At 35.3% G+C, this 25,308-nt stretch overlaps 1 protein-coding gene across 2 annotated transcripts in view; it reads right to left on the bottom strand.

Moving 5' to 3' along the window:
• STRN (striatin) overlaps nt 1–25,308 on the bottom strand; it is a 101,447-nt gene that overhangs the window by 54,756 nt on the left and 21,383 nt on the right. For both annotated transcript variants that reach the window (XM_046661222.1, XM_046661223.1), the window contains exons 2-3: nt 10,076–10,179; nt 2,641–2,714 (exon numbers count right to left, since the gene is read on the bottom strand). In XM_046661222.1, coding sequence (XP_046517178.1) covers nt 2,641–2,714; nt 10,076–10,179 — 178 coding nt within the window. The remainder of the gene's footprint in view (nt 1–2,640; nt 2,715–10,075; nt 10,180–25,308) is intronic.

Below are 25,308 nucleotides of genomic sequence, written 5' to 3'. Positions count from 1 at the left end.
TTTTTTTCATCCCCTACACCCAAACAAGAACTAATCTCTGCAGATTTTACTTCCTACATAATTCCTGAACAAACCCGCTTCCCCTCAACTCCACTACCAGCACCCTTGTCACGGTAGCCTTCCTCCTCTGCCCAGGTGGCTGTAAGAGTCCTCTAACCAGTCTCCCCCTCTCCAACTCTGCTCCTTTCTAACCCATCTTCCACACCAGTCAGTGTGATCTAAGAGCACATCCAATCACAAGAGACCTAATTAAGATCTTTCAAATGCCTTCTCATAACTACTAGGATAGAATGTGAACTCCTTAATATATTTTACAAGACCTTTATATCATATTTTGCCATTCCCTCCTCCCTCCACCCCCCACTAACTCCCTAGCTCTATCTACAAACACTCCTTCCCTCCCTACCACTACTATCCAGTTATTTCGTTTCTCAAATGTACCATACTCCTACCTCAGAGACTTTACCACCAGTACTCTGCCTCTGCCACCTCTCATGCAACAAAAATTTAGTCAGTCCACTCACCCTGGCTACTTTTTACTTGTCCTTCAGATGTCAACTTTAAACATCACTTCCAGTTAAGAAGCCTTCGTTGACCACTTAAGATTAGATTTGGTTCCCCTGCTACTATGCTCCATAACACCTATTACACTTCCCCATTACACAGGTCATTTTACCGTAATCCACCTTTTCCTTATCTTCCCTGTAAAAATCCAAGAGGGCACTGTTATCTTATTCACAGAATTTGGTGCGGGGTATGACAAGCACTACATATTTTATATTTGTCAGATGAATGGGTAGTTTGAATGATCGATAGAATGATGTTAGGTACTAACTAGGTACTGTATACTAAGAAAATAAACCTTGGAGTTAGGAATTATTTCCAGAATTTTTCCCATTTTATAGGTAAGGAACGGAGCAACTTCAGAGAGATTAAGTATTATCACAGGTATTTAAAGTGTCAGGACAGAGTCAAACATCTGATTTCAAAGCCCAAACTTTTTCTACTGAGCCACATTGTTTACTTATAAACAGTTTGTATATATTCCAACCAGGCCTTTGAACTCCTAAATTGATATCCAAACATTAGGAAACAAACTTTTCTACGTAAAAGTACTGATTAAAATCACTCCTTTGGGGGCCGGCCTCGCAGCCAAGTGGTTAAGTTCGCGTGCTCTGCTTCGGCAGTCTGCTTGGGCACAGACATGGCACCGCTCATCATGCCACGTTGAGGCGGTATCCCACATGCCACAACTAGAAGGACCCACAGCTAAAATATGCAACTATGTACTGGGGGGTTTTGGGGAGAAAAAGTAATAAAAAAAAAAATCACTCCTTTGACTCAGACAACATATTTCTAAGATAGTCTTTAACGAATAGCCTAGATTTAAAAAAAAAAAACAATTTTTTTAATTTAAGTACCTCTCAAGTCAAAAGAAGAGACACCAAAATAAAAAATAATACAAAACAAAAAGGAAAAAGAATATTCCAGTGATCAACTGTTATTGCTCGAAGTCTCAAGGATTCAATATTCAGCTGTGGAAATGTGTTAATAAAATTATTATACTGAACTGAACTATAAAAATGGTAGCACATTCAGAATTTACTTTGTAAAGTTCTTTCATACATTGTCAAATATAGAAGCAGTGTGGTAAAATGGGAAAAATATGAATTTTGGAGTCAGACAGACTTGAGTTCAGACTCGTATTCCCATCACTTAACAGTTGTGTGACCTTGGGCAAGCTTTTTCACTTCTTTGAGTTTAAATTTCATACAGATAAAATGAGAATAATATTATCTTTATTGAATGAACGATTTTAAGAGTTAAAGTTAATATACATAGGGCCTCAGTACAGACAGGTATTTCAGTAAGTGACATAAACAACAGTTGTTATTTTCAGATATTTGATCCAGGAATTTAATCTGAAATTATGTCAAAAACACAGTCATCTGAAACACGGCAATAACTTTTGAACAACTTTTCCTACTGTTCCCTTACACCTCCTAATAAGTCAGTTGTATCTGTATTCCTTAATATCTTTACAAGCACTATTTTTGTATTGTTTGGTGGGGTGAAGAGGAAGGCAGGAGAAGGAAAAAGGAGAAATAACACGAAAAGATAATAAATGTTTCAGCTGTTAAAAGATATTCTGGTTACAGAACCTCCTGTGAATAGGAAAATCCAAAATAATTTTACACCTGAAGCTGAGGGGTTAGGGTCAAGGGATGAGGAAGACCCCTGTACTTGAAGAAGAAATCTCTCACCTCCAAGTTCCTATTCTCTCTCTCAGGATTTCAAGGGCAGGATGTACTTTGTACTGCACATCTCAAAGTTCCCATTAATACTGGGGAGACCCAGCAAGACACGGCTATGTTGGTGCACGTTACCCCATGAATTCTGATCCTTCCAGTAAGTGGAGAACATAAGCAGAAAATGGGGAACTAAACGGGGAAGAGGGAAAAGGAAGGAAGGTGGTGGAAAATGATCTAAATGACACTAAACGGCTAGTGCCAAAAGACAAGTAGCTCAGAAAAACAATTAATATGCCAATAATTAGAAATTAATAGTTATAAATAGTGTTGCTACAACCTACTAGTATTAACTTTTCATTCACTTAAACTTCCTTTAAAATTAGCTTACCAGAATCATAGCTTGGAGGCTTCATATCTCCCTGATTCAATTCTGTCCCATATTTCAACTTGTGGTATTTGGCTCTAACAAAGAAATGAGAAAATACAAACAGTCTTAAAACATATTTAAATGAACTTTAAGATATGTAATAGGAGTAGTCATCAGTATGCAGTAGTCCTGGCTAACTTTCAAAGGCTCATAGCCTTCCACAGTGTAATACAAAAAGCGCTTGCCATTATTATTTTGTTGTTGTTATACCACCAAGTGCCATTATAACAAATAAAGAAGTAACACTGGGAATCATAAATCTTTCTGTAATTACAAATGAACCATAAAACATTCTAGTTCATGTAGTATTCAAATCTTCTTGATGATTATCAGAGTACAATTCTACTATCAAAAGCAGTAGATAAGTTTGTTTGTTTGTTTGTTTTGGTTTTGGTTGTTTGTTTTTAGGAAGATTAGCCCTGAGCTAACTACTGCCAATCCTCTTCTTTTTGCTGAGCAAGACCGGCCCTGAGCTAACATCCATGCCTATCTTCCTCCACTTTATATGTGGGACACCTACCACAACATGGCTTTTGCCAAGCGGTGCCATGTCCGCACCCGGGATCACAAACCGGCGAACCCCGGGCCGCCAAGAAGCAGAACATGCGAACTTAACCGCTGCGCCACCGGGCCAGCCCCAGTAGATAAGTTTGGATTGTGAAATAAACTTGTAAAAGACTAACCTTTCTCAAAATTGAGTTTTTATACAGAAAAGTCATCTATAATACTCTGTGCTTTGTCAAGCTTTACAATTTGCCAAGTATGCATTACAGTGAACAATCCAAGGGAGGAAGGGGGAACCAGCCCAAATCATCCAAAGACATTCTAGTAGGAATGAATAATTTTTTTAACAGTCAAAGTATCCTTTGCCTTTTCAGGAAGAACTCAGGAAGAAGTGTGAACAGAAATTCTTGTCTATCTCCTTTTAAAAGCTAAATGAATGTTATTATTTCTGGTTAAACTGATTTAACCATCTCAGATTTAACCATCTGAGACCAGAAAAATAATCCAGATAAGGTAAAAACTTGAAAGGTTAACTAAAAATGGCGATACTTACTTAATTTTGACTTGTTTGCTTCCCTGAAATATTGAGGCCATTTATAACAAATATTTGATGTAATAAGGGATAATAACAACAATAATAATAATTTTAAAAACCAAAGTAATAAAGTAATAAAAAAGGAATGAAAGAGTAACGCAGCCAAATTTGAAAGTTATTTTTTCTTTATAAAAAACTGAGCACTTACAATAAAGTTTTTATATTTCAAGAAAACTATAAACGAAATGAAAATTATTTGCTCAAATGCATAAAGTACTGGAATTCTTCACATTATTTGGCATTAATTATGCAGATGCAACAGAAAAATTAACATTTTATATAGAGGGGAATCTTAAGAAAACTATGAAAATTATAGATAGCTGATATTCTATTCCTTAAGGCAGGTGGTAGGTACACGAGTATTCTTTGTATTAGTCTTTATATGTTTTGCACCTATATGAAATGTTTTGTAATAATACATACCCACTAAAAAGAAAAAAGAATATTTATGTGCTAATATGGATTGGTCGCTAAGCTTAAGTAAAAAAACAAGGTACAAAATACAATGTACATATGTGTTTATATATATATATATACACACACACACACACGTGTTATATATATTTCATATGCATAGAATATTTCTGGAAGCATACATGATACATACGACATCAGTTAATAAGATTTCCTTTGGGAAGGGAAATCAGTGAACTGATTCACAAGGGAGACAATTTTGTGTTATTTGGTTAATTAACCATATGGGTATATTTCTATTTTTTAAAAAAAACTTTTAGTACATATTTTTGTTCCAAATTATCTAGAACATCTTTTTCTCTACTCCCAATGCTTCTCTTAATCACAAAGATTTCATCACCAAACTAAACGTTTCCTGGTCTATTTCAATGTATTTATAATAATGTTGATTATTAGAAGGTAAGATTTATAGCCATTAACTTGACTTAGAGTTACCAGAAAGCAAACAAGGTTCTTAATGTAATTGTCAATCTTCATATTTTTCAGAAACATACTTCATCTACCATGAGATAAAGTAACAATACCTCTTAGAAGTCAAAACAACAATTCAAAGTAACTAGCCTGAGGACAGAATAAAAGTAGCAATAAAATTTTATGAAATTAATTTATATGTTTTTGTTGTATATATATTTATTATATATGTATATACAAAGAAAAACATTTTCAAACAAAATACTGCACTACAGTGCATTCTAGCGGTCTTAGGAAAAACTGCAACAGAGCTTACAAAAAAGGGAATAGAAAATATTCTATATAATATATGTAACAAAAATAACAGCACTCTATGAACTAACATTTCATTAAAAATTAGACAAAGACAAAACAAATGAAGAATTGCTGTGTTTACCACAAGCTGTGTTCCTTTAAACTACAGGCTCCCTACTGAATTGTCAAATTCACTGAAAAATAATTTACTCACAGAACCTTTCTCAACTTGGTAACATTGCTTTCGAAGTCAATATGCTAAAATACCTTCTCACTCATATTGTTTCCCATTGTTTTAACACTTCATCTCACTGTGTTACCAATCCTCTTATTCCCTAATCTTTTTCTGTCTAAATCTGACTGCAAATTAAATAAAAGATCTCATGTCTAAGAACTCTATGTTTAATACATAGCTAGGCCTCCCAGTTGGCCTTTACTGGATAAAACAGCATAAAAATGATATAAATATTATAATACATTAAAGAAGTCTCATTATAGCCTTGTTTCAAACTCTATTATTATATATAATGCACTAGGAATATAACATAGCATACCAATCACATTTTAAATGGTGATGCTAAAAATATGATTAAATCCAATGAACTGTTATTGAATTCTTATGACATGCCAAATACTACACCAGCTGCTGAGAATAACCTGCAGCTTGTAGTCAGTTAAGGGTGGAGGCAAGGAGATGCCTGAGAGAGAGAAATGTAAATAACTACAGCATACCGTGATGAGAGCTATGAGTTATATCAAATGTTATAGGAATTCAGATAAGGAATTATCTAATTCCGTCAAATGTGGTGTCAAACAGGGCTAGCAAAAAGAAGGTAGCAATAGATTTTAGCTAAACCTCAAAAAACCAGGAGTTTTCCAATCAGACACATGGAATGATGAAGAGGGTATTTCTCTCAAAAGGAACATCTTAAAGGTGGGAAAAAAATACACAGTGGGTCAAAAAACAGCTAAGTGTGTGTGTGTAGGCTAGAAAAGTTCTTGGATGTAAAAGGTTTTAATAAGAAGAACTTTGAAATTAGCTAGATATTTTCAAGCAGGGACATAACACCTGTGGTTTAGAAAATGAATACTATGGACTACTATGGAGGCGCAGGACGAATTAGAACATGGAGATACTAGAGGCAGGAGGACAGCTGGAGTTTTACAGTGGTACAGATAAAAGAGAAATGGGGAAAAATAAATGTTTCAGAATTGTATTTTATATAGTATTTCAGGTTCTTGAGTATAGAAGCTCCTGAATAAATCTTAGATTACACATTGTGCATTCTTGAAAAATTACATGTAAATTTGCTCATTTTGTAAATTTTATCACACTTTAAATGCTTTGATAAATCCATTGCTAGGTGATTAATCCTTCTGTAATGTTAAAGATTCAGTTTTACTTAATTTTGGATCTTCTTACGTGGGACTACCTAGAAAATCTGTAACAGCAATTCAAAATCATGATCCTTACGTAGGTGTTTACAAGTTAAATGACAAGACATCTGGAATCCGCTCTAAAATAGGTCAAGATGAAGCAAGACTGACGAAGTCTTGGAGATGTATATAAAAGATATTAGTCTCTCTAAGTTTATGTTTCAAATTTTCCTCAACAAAAAATTTTCTTAAATTGGCTTAAGGCATTAGAAAAATAACTTCAGGGGCCGGCCCTGTGGCTGAGTGGTTAAGTTCACGTGCTCTGCTTCAGCAGCCAGGGTTTCACCAGTTCGGATCCTGGGCACGGACCTAGCACCGCTCATCAAGCCACGCACAGCAGAACTAGAGGATCCACAACTAGAACGTACAATTACGCACCGGGGAGCACTGGGGAGAAGAAGAAGAAGAAAAAAAGTTTGGCAACAGACGTTAGCTCAGGGCCAATTTAAAAAAAAAAAGAAAGAATTTCAGAATCAAAAGAATTGAAATATTCCAGAGCTCTGAAATTTTTTTAAAATTCCTGGCATTAAGGCATTAGAAAAATAATTCCAGAGTGATATGTTTAAGAGTTCTAATCCACAAAGAAATGCTTTTTTATTCCGTAATTTATTACACTTCAATAGTGCCATTACATCAGGAATAATCTTAAATCATTTCATGAACTTCAAAACATACAAAATCAGGGACTGTTTTCCAGGAGAATCTTATTAGCAAAAAAGAAATCTTCCCTAGACCCAGCCAATTCTTTATCTCTTCTGTTCTCCAAAGTCAAACTACTTGAAAAAATAAGTGACTATATCTGTCTCCACTTTATCTATCCTTCTCACTCTTCAATCCCCTGTGATCTGGTTTATGTTCCTGCTACCTCACTGAAGCTGTCTGGCAAGAATACCAGCAAGCTCCCAACCGGCAAATCCAAGTGACTATTTTCAGTATACAACTTACTCGGAGTCTGTTTGGCATCTGCAATAGTCAAACTCCCACCTTCTTTAGCTTGTTTCCAATACACTGCTCCCTCCTTCCTTCTCCAATATTCCTTTGTTGGCTCTTCTTCCTCTGCCTTTTCTTCAAACATCTCCATTTCCTATGGCTCCTGCTAGTCTCTCTCCTCTTCCCACAATACTTGTTCTGCTTGTTTCAATTACTCCTATAACTTTAAACACAATATTCATGATTCCCAGGCATACATCTCTAGTCATGAGTCCCATATACCTGCTTTTCAACTCTTCTTTAATTCATTACTAACTTCCAAAACTCTTACTCAAGTCAGAAACCTGGGAATCGTTCTTGAGTTATCTTTCTTTTTCATCCCCTATACCCAATCATATCCAAATTTTATAAATTCTTTCTATTTAAAATGTTTCACAGCTGATGCCTCTATTAACAGATCTTTTCAAGCCATCCCCCATATTGAAGTCAGTGTGGTCTTTCTAAAATCTATTTCACACTACTCCATGCATAAAACCTTTCAACTGTGTGACAATTAAATGCAATATGTATTCCTAGACTAGATAGTGGACCAGGAAAAAAAATACTATAAAGATCATAATTGGGAGATTTGCTGGGAAAAAACTGCTATAGAGATCATCATTGGGCTATATTAGACAATAGAACTGTATCAACATTAAATTTCTTTAACTCGATAATGAGCTCTAATTATATAAGGGAATGTCCTTGCTCTTAGAAGATAAACACTGAGGTATTTAGGAGTGAAGGGGTATAATGTCTGCAACTAAGCGGCAAATGATTCAGGAAGAAAACAATATGCTATAGAGAACGAGTATGATAAAAGTAAATACAGCAAAACATCAACTGGTGAATCTGGGTAAAGGGTATATAGTTTTGCAACTTTGGTTAGTCTGAGATTATTTTAGAATAAAAAATTTTTTTAAACTTTCAATATTCTCTATTATATGTAAGACAAGTTTGAACTCCTTAGTTAGGCTCTCCATGATCTGGCTCTTGCCCACCTCTACCATTATCACTTATCAAATCAAAACTAACGTCCTACCCTCCATACACAGTGATTACAAATTTCTGAACACATCAAACTGCTTTGTTTCATGTCAAACATATCCTGTCTATTTTCTGAACCCTGCCTATCTGGCAAACACCTTATTTTTACAATGCTGTTCAAGTCTCATCTCCTCTAATTACACCCTCCTTTCTACTTCCACCTTCCAGATCCAAATAACCACTCCCTTCTTTGTGATCCCACTGCTCCCTGTAAAGACTTCTCACGGCACCTATCATACCGCACTGCACTGTCTCCTGCTACTCTAAGCCCTCAAGGACAAGGTCCTATGTGTACACTTAGCTCCAGCAGAGTGCTTACGTTGGATGGATAGAATAAATATGTTAAATGAGAAGGGATACACACATGCACGCACACATGCACGCACACACACACACAATATCCTTGGTTACTTTACTATTTGTATATTTTAATTCTTCTGTCTTACAAGATAATAAGATGTACTGGTAAAGAGTACAGGCTTCAGAATCAGACAGACCCAAGGGATGTGAACCACAGCTCTACTATAACTCTGCAACTCTACCCCAAGTTATTTAGTTTTTAAGCCTCAGGGCCAAGTACACAGCAGTTAATACATAGTTGCCATTATTAATGTTATTACTCTCTCTGTTTGATTATGCCTATAACACAGATTGCTCAAAGTCTCATGTAATTCCCAAGTCACATACTTTAAAAGTGATTTTTCTCCCATCTCCCCAATACAGCTTTCAATCAATCTCTCAAGGAATGAAAAGAACCACCTATTTTTCACTGAGAGGTCAACTTGTTTTCAATCCCTTGTGTCATTTAAAGATCCCACATGAAAGTGAATACAAGTCTTAATAAAGTTTTATCTATTTCCTGATATTCATGAATATCGTCTGCTAAATATTATTTTACAGTAGTCTTGCAAACAGCCCATTCATCAACTTCAAAAAGATGAGAAAAGCATGCGATCAAAAAGGAAGCAAAACAGAGAATTTTAGTATCACCTATCAACTACTCAATTACCTAAAACAAAGAACTGCCTCACATTCCTGACAAAAAAAATCTGAAGACCATCTGTTAAAGTAAATAAACCTAATTCATATGAAAACTTCCAAAACTCTCATCTCTGAACTATTGTCCTTTACTTGTGACTCAAGTGTAGTTACTTGAGTATCTTAGACAGAAGCAAAATAGAAAGGTAAGATTTACTTCTAGAGAGGTATGAATAGCTGATAGCAAAGTAACAAAATACCAAAACAGTCTACAAAAAGATTTGCAACATAGCCTGCCACAGCAGTTTTTCCCCAAAGAAAATACATCGAATTGATTGACACTAGATGATAAAAGAGGCAGTGAGCATTAGAGAAATTTCTTTTGCAACCCAAAAACTATTTCAATTCCATAAACAAATGGATATTGATAGTTCAGGGAGCACAGAAGTTTCTTATGCAAGGACAAGGCACGGGAAACAAACGTTGCTAAATTTTTTTAAATCACTTTACTAATCATTATTAAACATTCATAATATAATTAACACATGACAACGATTTGTAAATGTTTATTACAGATATTTCCTAAATTCAAAAGTATACAGCATTAAATTTGGATTTGTTTTAGGAATGACAGAAAAATTATTCCAACATTCAAGAGAACACTATCACCTATTTTACTGAAATTACCTTTCCTGTTTAAGAGCATACTCCAGCATTTTGATCCTCCTCACAAGATCCTTCTTCAAATTTTCTTGACCTTTCCTTTCCCCCTGAAGGAAGGCAATCTGGGCCTGACAAGGCAAAAGAAAGACGAAAATCAGTTTAGACCAAATAAATTTTTTTAAACTTAGTTTAAGAAAGAACCTTTGGAAGATAGAACAATTAGATGTAAAAATATTTCCTTCACATATCTGTCACAAAGTATGTAAGTATACAGAAAGGCACTGACTGCAAGGGAAAAAGAAAGCTTCACAATTTTTTTTTTTTAAAGGACATCCACATGCATTTCAGACTAGGGATGTTAAACTGCGCAGTCCATGTCCTCTAAGAGTCTACAGTCTAAAACAACCAGTAGAGGGACTGGCCCGGTGGCACAGTGGTTAAGCGCACATGTTCCGCTTCGGTGGCCTGGGGTTCACAGCTTCGGATCCCGGGTGTGGACAAGGCGCTGCTTGACAAGCCATTCTGTGGTAGGCGTCCCACATGTAAAGTGGAGGAAGATGGGCACGGATGTTAGCTCAGGGCCAGCCTTCCTCAGCGAAAAGAGGAGGATTGGTGGCAGATGTTAGCTCAGGGCTAATCTTCCTCAAAAAATAAAACAACCAATATAAATGCAGACATATGCAAAGAGTACAGTAAAGTTTGCTCAAGTGATTGCCTTTGAAGGCATTGAGAGGGTTTTTCTTTCACAAAGCAAAGATGGGGAAGGGAGGGAAGTGAAATCAAGAGTTCTTACAATACCCACGCAAAAGAAGAGTACTCAGAGCTTCACCATTTATTTATTTTTATGATGGATTCCTCGTCTTGAAAGACTTTAACCTGGACCTCCTCTACAAACAATAAATAGCTGCCTTTTCAGAATTCCCACCTTTTACCCCATCCCATATTAGGAGATTGACACGCAGAACAAAAGAAAGCAAAAGCTAGAAAAAGGAAAGTCAGAGACAATGGCCCTTCTTAGTTTCCTGCCCTCTCCAAAGAATTACAAAGAACACGACCCCTACTTTTTAATGAAACAAATGGTAATATTCTTGTCTTTAGTAAACAGAGGGGCTAGGAAAAAACAGCTCTCTAGAATAATTAGAAAGACATTATCGTCCAAGAATTCAAACTATGTTGCAAACACTAATTTGGTAAAAGTAACTCATAACACCACTAAGAATAGGGCAGGAGGTCTATTCAAGGGCCCGCAACGATACCGATTTTCACTATTCTCACACGCTTTCCCCTCCGATTTCTACTACACTAACCTAGATAACAGCATTATTTATATTTCCACAGTGCTTTCCACTTAGGTAAGCAAGAATTTACATTTAATGACCTTATCATATCCCTAAGAAACTGTGGATTGTCCAACTAAGTAAGGTTTAGTGAGTGAGCCCTTAAACTTATTTCTACTTAGTTTGAATGATGCTCATTTCTATTTTTTTAGTACAATGATGAACATCCAACTCACCGAGTTTCTTAAGACTTTCAAGATGTAGGTACTGTTATGTTTTTTGTTTTCATTTCAATGAACTCTTAAGACTTAGGTTGCAATTAAAAGAAAGATAATTTTTATCTTATTGAAACAATTAAACACAACATAAAAACAATTCAATTGTATTCACAGAGGAAAAGACATCAAGTATCTATGATATCTACACTTGATCATAAAATCTTTTGAAATTATATATTCTATAATGAGATCGTTATTTTATATAAGCAGAATAATAATACATGCATTTAAAGACGACAAAAACGAAAGTCTTGTGCAAAGGATATGACGACCCAACTTATTAGGCCAAATAATGCTTTGGCATAGAATTCTATACACTCTTCAGAAAGGCTTTACTAAAAATAACAATCTAATCAGTATAATCACATAAACCAAAGTAATAATATCATCAATTATCAATTGGTTCCTCTCTATACCCTTTGGCTAGTTTTTTTATTTCTGCCACCATCATTGATCCTGAATGATTCTGCACCTTCAGACTATAATACTCCAAAGTCTTTACTGTTACTGATTCACCAACCCACCAACTACTCATTATGTTCCCAGTACACCTGCTTCCCCATCCTCCTATCAATTCACAATTGGATTAGTTAAATATTTAATGAAAATAAAAGAACCAGAACCGATAAAACAGAAAGATTACAAAGAAGATGGAGGTGCCTGGGAAAGGCAAACAGAAAGGAGTAATAGAAATATCTGTGATATTCCTTGGTGATCACAGAATACCTCTGTGACATTTCTGCCAAAGATGCATAGCCTGAAATCCATGATAAGGAAACATCAGGCAAATTCAAGTTGAGGAACATGTACATTAACTTTCTTATAATCTCCAAAAGTGTCAGTTCATAAAAGTCAAAGAAAGACTGTTTCAGTCTTTAGTCTCTTGAAGGAGAGTAAAAAGACATGAAAACCAAATGTAATGCATGATTCTGGACTGGATTTGGCTATAAAAGGACATTACTGGGACAATTGGTGAAACATGAATGGGGATTAGATGTTAGTAAAACATCAGTGTTAATTTGCTGATTTTGATGGCTATATGTAGTTATATAGGATAGTACTTGTTTATAGGAAATAAACATTCAAGTATTTGGTGGGAGGCAATGGGCCATCAGGTTGGCTGGCAACTTGCCCTCAAATGGTTCAGGAAAAAACTTCTCTGTACTGCCCTTGCAGCTTTTCTGCCAATATAAGATTTTTTTAAAATATTTTTTTATTTTGAAACAAACACTATACCAACTTCCTTAATATAAGATACAAACAATTCAATTCAAAGCCAGCATTATGTGTAAAGGAGAAACTCTGGAAACACTGACAATCAGGAACAAAACAAGGATGCCCATTTTTCAGCACAAATATTTAACACTGTTCTGGAGATGGTGGCCAATGTCAATAGTCAAGAAAGAAATAACTTTAAAACTAGGAAAGAAGAAATAAAATTATTATTATCTGCAAATGATATGAGTGGATACCTGGAAAATCCAAGAAAATAGACTATAAACTATTACAAACAATAGAGGAATTTTAGTAAAGTAGCTGCATATTAAAATAGTAAATTGGGGGACTGGCCCCGTCGCTGAGTGGTTAAGTTTGCACGCTCTGTTGCGGCGGTCCAGGGTTTTGCCGGTTCGGATCCTGGGCGTGGACATGGCACCACTCGTCAGGCCACGTTGACGCAGCGTCCCACATGCCACAACTAGAAGGACCTGCAACTAAGATATATAACTATGTACTGGAGGGACTGGGGAGAAAAAACAGAAAAAAAAAAAAAAAAGATTGGCAACAATAGTTAGCTCAGGTGCCAATCTTAAAAAAAAAAAACAACTAAACTGAAAACCATGGGCTTCTATAAAAACAATCAGATAATATAATGAAAGAAAACAATTCCATATATAATAATAACAAAATGAAAATACAATTAGAAAAAACTTTACAAGAGAAAAATAAGACCTATGCAAAGAAGATTTTAAATGCTACTAAGGAGCACAAAAAAAAATGACTTGAACAAATGAGAAGTAAAACCATGTTCTTAAAAAAGAAGACTCCAGGGGCTGGCCCTGTGGCTGAGTGGTTAAGTTCCCGCACTCCGCTTTGGTGTCCCAGGGTTTCACCGGTTTGGATCCTTGACGTGGACGTGGCACCGCTCAGCAAGTCATGCTGAGGCAGCATCCCACATGCCACAACTAGAAGGACCCACAACTAAAAATACACAACTGTGTACCAGGGTGCTTTGGGGAGAAAAAGGAAAAATTTTAAAAAATCTAAAAAAAAAAAAAAAAGACTCCACATTACAATGATTTTATTTCTCCCTAAATTAATCTTTAAAATTATGCAAGCCCAACTAAATTACCAACATGGTGTTTTTTAAACACATGATGCATGATTCTAAAGTACACATGGAAAAACAAGCAAGAACAAATTATTTAAAAGTCCTAAAAAATTTTCAAACATTATCATTCCATAGTCATTTAAAAAGTGGTACTGATGCATGAACAGACGGAGCTATGGTAGATACAATTCAAAAACAAACCCAAATCCACAGAGGAATTTAGTATAAGCTAAAGGTGACACTGCACATCATTGGGGAAAATGTAGATTATTCAATAAATGTTGATGGGCAGCCATCTGGAAAATATTTCTCACATCAAAACAAATGCCAAATGGATAAAAAAATTTTAAAGGAAGCACAAAAATATTAGAAGAAAAGGTAGGATTTGATTTCGTTTTAATAATCTCAGGGTTTGGCATGCCTTTCTGAGAATATGACAAAACCCAAAGCCATAAAAGACTAATAAATTTCACCTCAAAAAGCAAAATGTTTACATACAGCAATAAAAAAGTTACTGAAAAACTATGAGAAATAGGACATTTCTTTTTTGACATATGTCAAAACAAAAACAGGACAAGCAGTCATATCACAAATCACGAGAGTTTGCTTTTCTCAGTATATTAAGAGGACTTACAAATTAACAAGAAAAAAAACAAGAACTCAATAGAAAAACATTCAAAGGACACGTTGATAGAGAGGAAATACAAAAGACTCAAATATATTAAAAAGATGCTCAATCTCACAGGAGAGAGAAATGCCAATTAAAATTATAATCAGATTTCCCCTTTTCCGCCAGACTAATAAATAATAAAGGTCAATAATTTAAAATATAATATGTTGGGAAAAAGGCATTTGTATGCTAGCTTTGGTAGTATAAATCATTTTCATCACTACGGGACAATATCTATCAACTTTGTAAATACATACACCCTTTACCCAGCAATTCTAATTCTAGATTCTTATCCTTCAAATGTATTTACAGATGTGTGAAATGATATACTGAAAAAATACAGATAAGAATGTATGGACAATCCAAATGTCCATCTACAGGGAACTGGTTAAATAAATTATGAACATAATTGGAAGAAAATTAGGTCCTGAACTAAGACTTATAAGAACAGAGGAAGAAAGAATCAATCTCAATTTTTTTCCCCTCTGGAAAACTTTACTTAGTTAGAAACAAAAGGTCTTAGAACATACGTTCTTACAGAAGGAATCTAATTTGTTTTGTAAAAACAACCTGAATCTAAAACGTAGCAACTGGTATATAAATCCTTACCTTTTCAAAATAAAGATTAAATGCCAGGTAAAGATTCTCCTAACATGGCAGGATACTGTTGTCTGAATTGGGTTATTTAATTAAAAAGGAGGGGGACAAGGAGAGACAGAAGGGACAGAAGAAAGGAGAAAAGAAAGAGGAGAAGGAAAGTGGGATACATTTATATGAAGGGATACTAAAAAGAAGCCAGTTCTAAATATATTCATATTGAATGATATCCAAGATAGATTAAATGAAAAAAAGCAAGACACCGAACAATACATGTAGTTTGCAACCACTGGTTTTCTTAAAAAAAAAAAAAAAGGTAAATATATCATTATGCTTCTATGTGTAGGTAACATGTCTGGAATGATTTACAAGCATGTAATTAGTGTAAATGTCTCCAGACAAAGTAACTGGGTGGTTGGGAGGGAGAGAAACGAGTTAAACCTTCCTTTAAATGCATACTTTTCCATGTACCATTAAGTTACTATTTGACTACTTTTTAACTCTGTCTGCACTAATGTCACCTCAAAGTTCTCAGAGTGTACTCTCCTAAACTTTCCAAAATTCTAGGAACAAAAGTGAGATTAAGACATGCAATTGAAATCTTAGGAAAAAATTGGAAAAACTAAAGAAATTCAATCTGATCAAGCAGATATGGTATGAAAATAGCTTTCAAGTGTCACAAATTATATATTTTTAAAAATCATAAGTCATCATACTTTCATTTATCTGTACAAGTAAATTTTGAAAGGAAAACTTTGGAATTACCTTCAAGGAAAATGAATGTTAAAATTTCCATGATGCTTTATAAGTTTTTTACATTATATATCTAAAATCAGGCCTTCCAGTTCCTAACCATTGGAAATAAAAAAGATAAAAACAACTGTAACTGTATATTTTATGATCTACATGGTAAACGGGAAATTTATTTTGTATTATTTTCAATTCTAACTTGTCAAAAGGATATCTATATAAGGAATATAAATCTGCTATACCTAAGCAGGTTTATCTGCACACACAGGAATATCTAACAAACTTTTAAGCGTACCATTTAACGTATTGAAACCATTTAAACTATCTTGTACTCTAAAATTAAACAGGGTTAAAATACAAAACTGAAATCATTGAAAAGTATATTCAAAAACAAAAATACAGAAAATACTAGTTTGGGTTGGATACTTTTCAGTTGTTTCTTGATCATCTGCTATAGGAGGAAAAGAGCACTCAGTTTTACAAAAATCTAAAGTTCAAAAAAACTTGACTAATATAAGGTTCTCACTTTCAATTTCAATTTCAAACAAACTCACAAATAAAAGAAATACGTGAAAAGTAAAAGTTAATAATACGGTTTACTTAAGCTAAGGAATATCATACAACCAAGTTTCAATAATCTGCTTTATGCTTACTGCCTTCTTTTATAAACTACACCTATTCTCTCTAAAAAGCTTTAGATTACATTATCCCCTTAAATCTAGGCTGCCAGTTGGTTTTCTCTGGCACACAATCATTGCCTCTAGCTAGCCCTCTCTCCTAAAGACACCATCACCACTTGGTGACATCAAACTTTAGCATCAGAATCACCTAGGGGACTTGTTGAAACAGATTGCTTGGGCCAGCTCCATCCTCAGTTTCTGAGTCAATAGGTCTGGCACTGGGCCTGAGAATTTGCATTTCTAACAAGTACCCAGGTGATGTTAATGCTACTATTCTGGGACAACACTTGGAGAATCACTGACCTACACCATCTGTGACACAGTTAGAAGGCCAAAAATAAAGCAAATAGGCTGCTAACGAGCAAGGAACAGAGCTGTCCCAGAACCCCAGCTCTTTACTCCACAGAAGTACGAAGTCTTATATAGGCCCTCAAGCTGACAGACAAGTATACACTAGTTTTTTTTGAATCTCTTCCAAATTCCTTATTTATGACTGTATTTTTAGCAATCTCCTGAGAAGAAAATAAAATCGACTGCTTTTCATTCAGTTCAATCATGTCTTTTGGGAATACCTACTACCCCTCACAGTCCAAACTGCTGTAAAGGAGAATATATGAAAGACAATAAAACCAAGTTCCTTCTCACAATGCACTTCTAGTTTAGTGAGGGTACAAGACCAGAACACATATGTATATAAAAAAGCTAAGAGGAGACAGTGAGGCCTCCTTATAAATGAGGATTTGAGTTGTAAATGTCAAACATTCACATCTATTCATTTAACAATATTAACTGAGCACCTACTTTGTACCAAGCACAGTTATTGACCCTAGGCCTGAAGTAGAGACAAAACAAATAAAATAGAGCTCACAGTCCAGTGGATGATATGTGTATGCTGAATAAAACATATGTGGACTGGGGCTGGCCCCTTGGCCGAGTGGTTAAGTTCGCGGGCTCCGCTGCAGGCGGCCCAGTGTTTCATTGGTTCGAATCCTGGGCGCGGACATGGCACTGCTCATCAAACCACGCTGAGGCAGCGTCCCACATGCCACAACTAGAAGGACCCACAACGAAGAATATACAACTATGTACCAGGGGGCTTTGGGGAGAAAAAGGAAAAAAACAAAATCTTAAAAAAAAAAAAATACGTGGACCAGTAGCATATGTTATATGGAACTACAACCAGAAACACAGTTACAGGCAAAAGCGGTGAATATAAAAATAAACATAAAATACAGTGGGATGCCTACTTAACTCTGGAGTCAAGTACAGAACTGATGCTCAACTCAAAAGCTGTATTTTAATCTGGTATTAACTCCATAGTTAGCTTTACCTTTTAACAAACGAGTGAGTTTCCTGAAATTTTTCTCATAAATAAACTTTCTGTGCCATTATTTTTAGTTATTTATCTAACATTCCTTTCCAAAAGAGATGAATTTCTTTTAGATGACACATTATGTCAGAAATGCTATAAGAGATGGTGGTGTATTCTTTCACAAAGCAATCCATCCATCCCTAAATGTATGATTACAAGTATAGATTGTCCTACACAAGAAACCCTCCACTGCCCATATTCGCATTTAAAGCACTAAATTAATTACAAACACGTTATCAGCTTACGGCAGCATATAAACAAGTGTATGTCAATAGGTTTCTTGAGTCTTCATGTAAGTTCCCCCTGGCCCCAACCAGCCAATTCCCACAGCACATCCTCCTACCTATCAAATCTTTACAAATGTTCCTGATGTTTGCGCAAAGAGCTGGAAAAAAGAGTTCAGTTAAAACTATATATATAGTGGGCCAGCCCCATGGCTGAGTGGTTAAGTTCGCGTGCTCTACTTCAGTGGCCTAGGGTTTTGCCGGTTTGAATCCCAGGCGTGGATATGGCACCGCTCATCAAGCCATGCTGAGGCGGCATCCCACATGCCACAACTAGAAGGACCCACAACTAAAAATATACAACTATGTACCACGGAGCTTTGGAGAGAAAAAGAAAAAATAAAATCTTTAAAAAATAAAAAAATAAAAAATAAGTTAAAAAAACTATATATATGTAATATATATGCTGTATACTCTAAAACTTGCACAATGTTATATGTCAAGTATATCTCAATAAAGGTGGAAAAAATAAAGAAAAAGTATGTATATATTTATACACAGAGAGGGGTGAGAGAATAAGATATCAATCAAGAAAAGAATTTCTGTGGATATGCAGTATAATAGACTTGATGTTCATAGATTTAATATTCATTGTTATCACTGTTTGAGAGCCACCCGGAAGACATTTTGTTAAGACAATGGCAAGGCTGGAGGCCAGATCCAGAGAGTAAATGCATGAGTGAGCCCAGCCTAACCAAGCATTTGCATCTCAAAGTTCAAACGCAATAACACTAAAAATATTATTTTTAAAAAACTGAGTTTCTTTATGAAAAATGTCTCCCTTGAACCCAAAGAAACCTAAACTGCTAGTAGTGGTGTTGGAAGTGAAGAAAAATAAAAGGACTAAGAAAGTGACAGCTCTTAACCAGAAAAAGAAGAGAATGGCAAATTTAGTAACAGCCTGTAACGTACAAATGTGAACAAGTCCACAAAATGTTCTATACCAAAAAAAAAAATCATTAAACTGACTCAGCAAGTGCTCAAGCTGAGCAAAACCTATTTATCAAATGAAGTAAAACTTTCATTAATGTTGAAAAGAATATTAACTTGTAGAATAGCAGTATATATAAGAAACAGTATGTATTTCTCAAAGGAAATACAATTCAGAGGAAGAAAGGATCCCACACAAATATCTCTGGATTTAAAAATTTAAGGATTTGCAAAGGTCTCAGAAGATATCCCTTACAAATGACAAGCCTTCTACAATGTATGATTTTCCTTATGGTTAGGAAACTGCAAAAGGAGTTCCAAACATATTTTAAACCAACCAAATTATCTTTTGATAGGTATATAATCTCTAAAGAAGCAGTCTTCAAGGGGCAACACTCTTAATACTTAAAGCATTTATGCTATATGTATAAATTATGAACCTATAAATCTAAAGTGCTATGTAGATAAAGCCCAAACTTTTCCCAGTTGGTTTTAAGGCTATCCACAATCTGCTCCCAACTCGTCTTTTCAGCTTTGTCTTCCACAATCCCTTCTCACACATCCTGTGCTACAACTGAGGTGGACAATCTGTTAGTCTTGAGACGGGGCGTGAACTCCTCCAGGCCCACGCCTTGGCTTCTGTTCATCTCGTCTCCCCATTACCTCCCCTAAAATGCCCTTCATTTTCAAATTCTACCAATGTCCAACTTTTAGCCTACTCAGCTCACAGTAATCCCTCCCTTCTCTGAAGCCCAAGAGTACTTATTACTTTTCTATTAAAGAAAAAAACACGTAAATACTGTTTTACCACTTCATGGCAGGTACATTAACGTTCAGTCAGAAGGCAAGAAAATAAGCACTTTGGAGTACTTAATATATACCAGGCACTCTGGTAAATACAGTAGGCAATGAATCTTATTTAATTGGTACTATTACATAATTATTTTCTTGTCTCATTAAATTTTCCAGCTCTTTATGGTTTATCTCATTTCCAATCAGATTATAAACCCCTTAAGGGCAGAAGCTTTCATTTATGCGTTCAACAATTATTCACTAAGTGAATAAGAATCCATAGTAAATTGGGTTTTATTTTGGTTCCCCCCCACCATGGCAATGAATTACATATAATCTTTTACTCTAATGACAAATGGCACATAATCATAAGAAAATTATGTGGGATTAAGGGAGAAATTCGTGATCATGAAACAAATTTGGTGAAATATTAACAATGACTAAGTGACTGAACTAGCAATTTGGCTTAACTGAGATCATCCTATAAATTAATTGATATTACACACAAAGTTTTTACAATATACTGAATAGGACTTAGAAAACTATGCATAAGTGAATGATTATAAGCAATTATTCAAAATGATAATGAAGCTAGAAGAAAACAGAAAACTATGAAAAATATATTTGAGAAAGATGGAAGGTGGTGATACAGATGGTCACATATTTTCCAAGTTCTAAATTGCAAGGAAAATTTGGTCAGTCAGCAAGCTGTCTAACAATTGATTGCTCTTATCTGATATTACTGTACCAGCCCCAGAAATACCTTTCTGATTCAGATTATGGGCTCGCTCTTCTTCCTTTTTGTTGTCAGCTATCACAACCTACCTTTCTTTCATTTCATTACCAAATTTTCAGATATATAAAGAGTTTTAGGGGGCCGGCCCCGTGGCCGAGCAGTTAAGTTGCCATGCTCCACTTCGGCGGCCCAGGGTTTCACCAGTTTGGATCCTGGGTGTGGATATGGCACCACTCATCATGTCACGCTGAGGCGGCATCCCACACGCCACAACTAGAAGGACCCACAACTAAAATATAGAACTATATACGAGGGGACTTTGGGAAGAAAAAAAAAGAAGAAGAAGAAGATTGGCCACAGTTGTTAGCTCAGGTGTCAATCTTAAAAAAAAAAATAGTTTAATAGATGTTCAAAGATATCCTCTGGAATTAAAGTTGGATCAGCAGACATCTACTGAGTCTAATGAACTTGATAAGCAAGAGATAAAGGATGATTATATGAAAAATAGTAAAACTGGCAATAGAGTCCATAGAAACCCATGAGAGAGGACAATAGTTAACAACAGCAAATAATGATACTCCAAAACATTTAAAAAGAATATTAATAGTTTTCATAACTTTAAAATCTGACATCACTAGAAAAAATATTATGGACCAGTTTTATTTATGAAAATAAATGCAAATAACAAACACTATCTGGGCTCAAGGCCAATTATCCAGGAAGTGGAAAAGCTGAGATTCAAAATAGGTCAGTCTAGCTGTACCTGTACTGCCTTTGAAAAGGTTTCTTACAGTCTGCTTTCCTTAATCTTTCCAGTGTTTGGTTATCTTAACTATGTTCCTTTGGGTGGTAACATTGTTTTTTTCCTATCTTCTGGAAAATTAATCTTAAAATTCAAAGTATCTTTCTAGTATTGTTCAAATACTCATTACCATGCTCATGGCCCTCAGGTGTATGATCATAGCCTGTGTTATTTTCATTGACTTAGCTCACACATATTTCTTTGTTTTTTTCTTTCCCTAGTTTTCCTTCTAGAACCATTTACTGGTAATAAACCCTTTTAAAGAATATGCTTTTTCTTGCAAGAAACATTTGAACTAAAACAATGTTTTGTTTTTCTAAAATAAAATAAAAGCAACAGCACAAATCTTTATTTTCTCAGTGTGTCAGAGTTTTTTTTTTTTAATTTTTTATGGTACTTTTTTTTCCCCGCTCTGCTTCATCTCCCCAAATCCCCCTGGTACAGTTATATCTTAGGTGCAGGTCCTTCTAGCTGTGCCATGTGGGACGCCGCCTCAACGTGGCCTGATGAGTGCTGCCATATCTGTGCCCAGAATTCGAACCTGCGAAACCCTGGGCTGCTGCAGCAGAGCGTGCAAACTTAACCACTCGGCCACAGGGCCGGGTCCCCCCCACTTTTTTTTTAATAATACAAACATCGCAGAGGAGTACACTGCACTGTCATTCTTCTTCCATAGCCATTCAGGGACCTCCTGTTGCTTCTGCAGACCAAATACCTAATCTATCATATCCCATACCTCATCCCAGATAAACTAATTAGAGGCAATGATAATACATAGCTTTTCCACTGTGCCTTACAAAAGCACTTTCATACACCTATCTTATAAGTATTATGTATCTTATTACTCCTTCACAGCTTTAATATGACATAGCAATCAACGATTCCAAAAAGGTATTCAAGAAAATTCTACATCTAGTGCTTTTAAAGCTCATTTGCCACTTAGTGGCAAATTATTTGACCTAAGTTTTCCTTTTTATTAAAAATAGGGATAAGAGCCAAACTCACAATGTTACTGTAAAGATTAAACCACAAAATGTTTAGAAAAGGGTCTAGTATGTTTTGGTACCTTTTAAAAGTGCCTGTTTCTTTTCTACCTAAAACCAAGTCAGAACTACACTTAAAGGAGAGGCAAAAGATCCAAGATGGCCCCATCACCAATTCCATTAACATGGTAATAAAAAAATGCTTGTAAAAATGTTTATTTGAACATTCAAGAGGAAAAAAAGAATACTTAAAGGAAAGGAAGAAAGTATTGATTTTTGTAAATGAAATGACTGTATACCTACAATACCCAAGGAAATTAGAAAAATTAAAAGATCATACATGAATTTAGCAAAGCAGTGAGATATAAAATATATCCACAAAGCCAGCAGCACTCCTTTATTTTTTCTACAAAGAGAGGGCAAATAGTTACCCCTCAAGAATTACAACAATATAGCTCACCAGGCTTTTCCATATGAAGTTTTCCAGATGGACTCAAGCCTTTCCTTCCTTTGCTCCAAGCCAAGCTCACCAAAACTAGCTTTTTGATTATTAACTTAATTTCCCAGGTTCTCTATAGCACTGCCTGGATGGATGTTCTAAGTATCCTGGTCACTGAAAGGGCAACACTCCCTAAATTTTAAACTAGCATTTAATCTCTTGTTGCTTGGTTAATAAGGTTCAATTTCCCCAGAATCTAAAGCACTTAAGATGAAATAATATGAGGTTTTTGAACCTTATAAAGCAGAAAACTGAACAGAGATAATGGTAACCCTTCCTCCCATGCGTGGCTTGTTCCAACTGCTCCATAACATCTCTCTTTCTCGTAACGCTATTAACAGTAGACACAAAGATTTTACTCATAATGACAAACAATAATAAATGAATACTAATGTAATGTAGTATTCATTTAAATAAGGACAGAAGAAAATATACTTAGAGAAAATTATAAAACTCTAGAAGGATGCCATAAAAATGTTTAGAAAACAAAACTTTGAAATTGAAAAATAAAAGTCAAAATAGGAAAACAAAATAAAATATCAAGAGATAAAGTGAAGGATTCTCTCACAAAATAGAGCAAGAGAAAATAGACAGGCAAAGACAAGAAAGCAATAGGATCAATCAAAAGGCCTAAAATCCAATAAATAGGAGTTCCTGAAAGACCAGGGAAAATTAAGAAGAGGATATCAAAGAAATTACCCAAAAAATTTTTCCAGAACTAAAGGTCAGAAACAAGTCCTCCACTAACACGATTTACAAAACAACACCATCACTTACACCAAACAAATCATCATGAAACTTTAGACCACTAGGGATAAAAAACTTTCAAGGGAGGAAAAATAGGGCAAATATAAACAGTCAAGAATCAGAATAACATTGAAGCTACAATAAAGTGAAACAATGTATTCTGGTTATATTCAACCTAAAATTCTATCAATCAATCACTTTCAGCAATATATATTTCCAAAATAGTTTTTTCCCATATATCCTTTCTCAAGAGAGTAATGAGACCATTAAAATAAAGGACAAACTAAAAAGAAGAAATAGGATTCAGGAAATGGGACTTCTAACAACGGAGGGAAGTAAAAGAAAGTTCTAAGCTAATAGCTGGCTCACAGGCCTAAATAATAAGTAGCCCACATTAGAGCAAGACAGGAAACTCTAGGAATAAGATCACTAGTTTAAAAGGGGGGAGTGTGGGCCTGAGAAATTATTTGATAAGTTTGAACACACACAAATCTGTATTTAAAAGCTAGTGAAGGGGTTGGCCCCATAGCCAAGTGGTTAAGTTCACATGCTCCACTTCATCGGCCCAGGGTTTCGCTGGTTCAGATCCTGAGCACAGACATCATGTGTCATACATGAAGCTAGTAGATATCTAAAACTGACAGGGAATAGTATAATAATACTGCTTTAAATATGAATAAATAACAGAAAAGGCAGTTAAGAATTTTAAAAAAATGATTTGATTCTAAGGAGTTACACTTGGAGGCAGGGAACGGCACGTCAGGAAACAACTGTTTTTCATCATCAGCCCTTCAGTACTATTTGCCTTTAACCGTACGCACGTATTACTTTGACCAAAAAACACAAAAATTAAAAGATATATTTGACAATGTAAATGGGACTTGAAGAGCTTCTTCAAGACAAATGAAAACAGGATTGAAACAAAAAAACAACCCACTAACTGACAAAAAATATTTGCAAGTCATACATCTGACAAAGGCTTAATAGCCATAATATATAAAGAACTCACACAACTTAACAACAAAAAATCAAACAACCGGATCAAAAAATGGGCAGGAGACGTGAACAGATATTTCTCCAAAAAAGATATACAGATGGCCAATAGGCACATGAAAAGATGTTCATCATCGCTGATCATCAGGGAAATGCAAATCAAAACTACAATAAGATATCACCTTACACCCATTAGAATGACAAAAATAACTAAAACTAATAATAACAAATGTTGGAGAGGTTGTGGAGAAAAAGGAACCCTCATACACTGCTGGTGGGAATGCAAACTGGTGCAGCCACTAGGGAAAACAGTATGGAGATTCCTCAAAAAATTAAAAATAGAACTATCATACGATCCAGCTATCCCACTACTGGGTATTTATCCAAAGAGCTTGAAGTCAGCAATCCCAAAGTCCCATGCACCCCAATGTTCACTGCAGCATTATTTACATGGAAGCAACCTAAGTGCCCAGATGATTGGAAAAGAAGATGTGGTGTATATATATATATATAATGGAATACTACTCAGCCGTAAAAA

This window comes from Equus quagga, chromosome 5 (assembly GCF_021613505.1).
Source record: "Equus quagga isolate Etosha38 chromosome 5, UCLA_HA_Equagga_1.0, whole genome shotgun sequence".
Taxonomy (NCBI): domain Eukaryota; kingdom Metazoa; phylum Chordata; class Mammalia; order Perissodactyla; family Equidae; genus Equus; species Equus quagga.
Note: the sequence above shows the minus strand (reverse complement) of the source record. Positions and strands in the feature narration are given on the sequence as shown.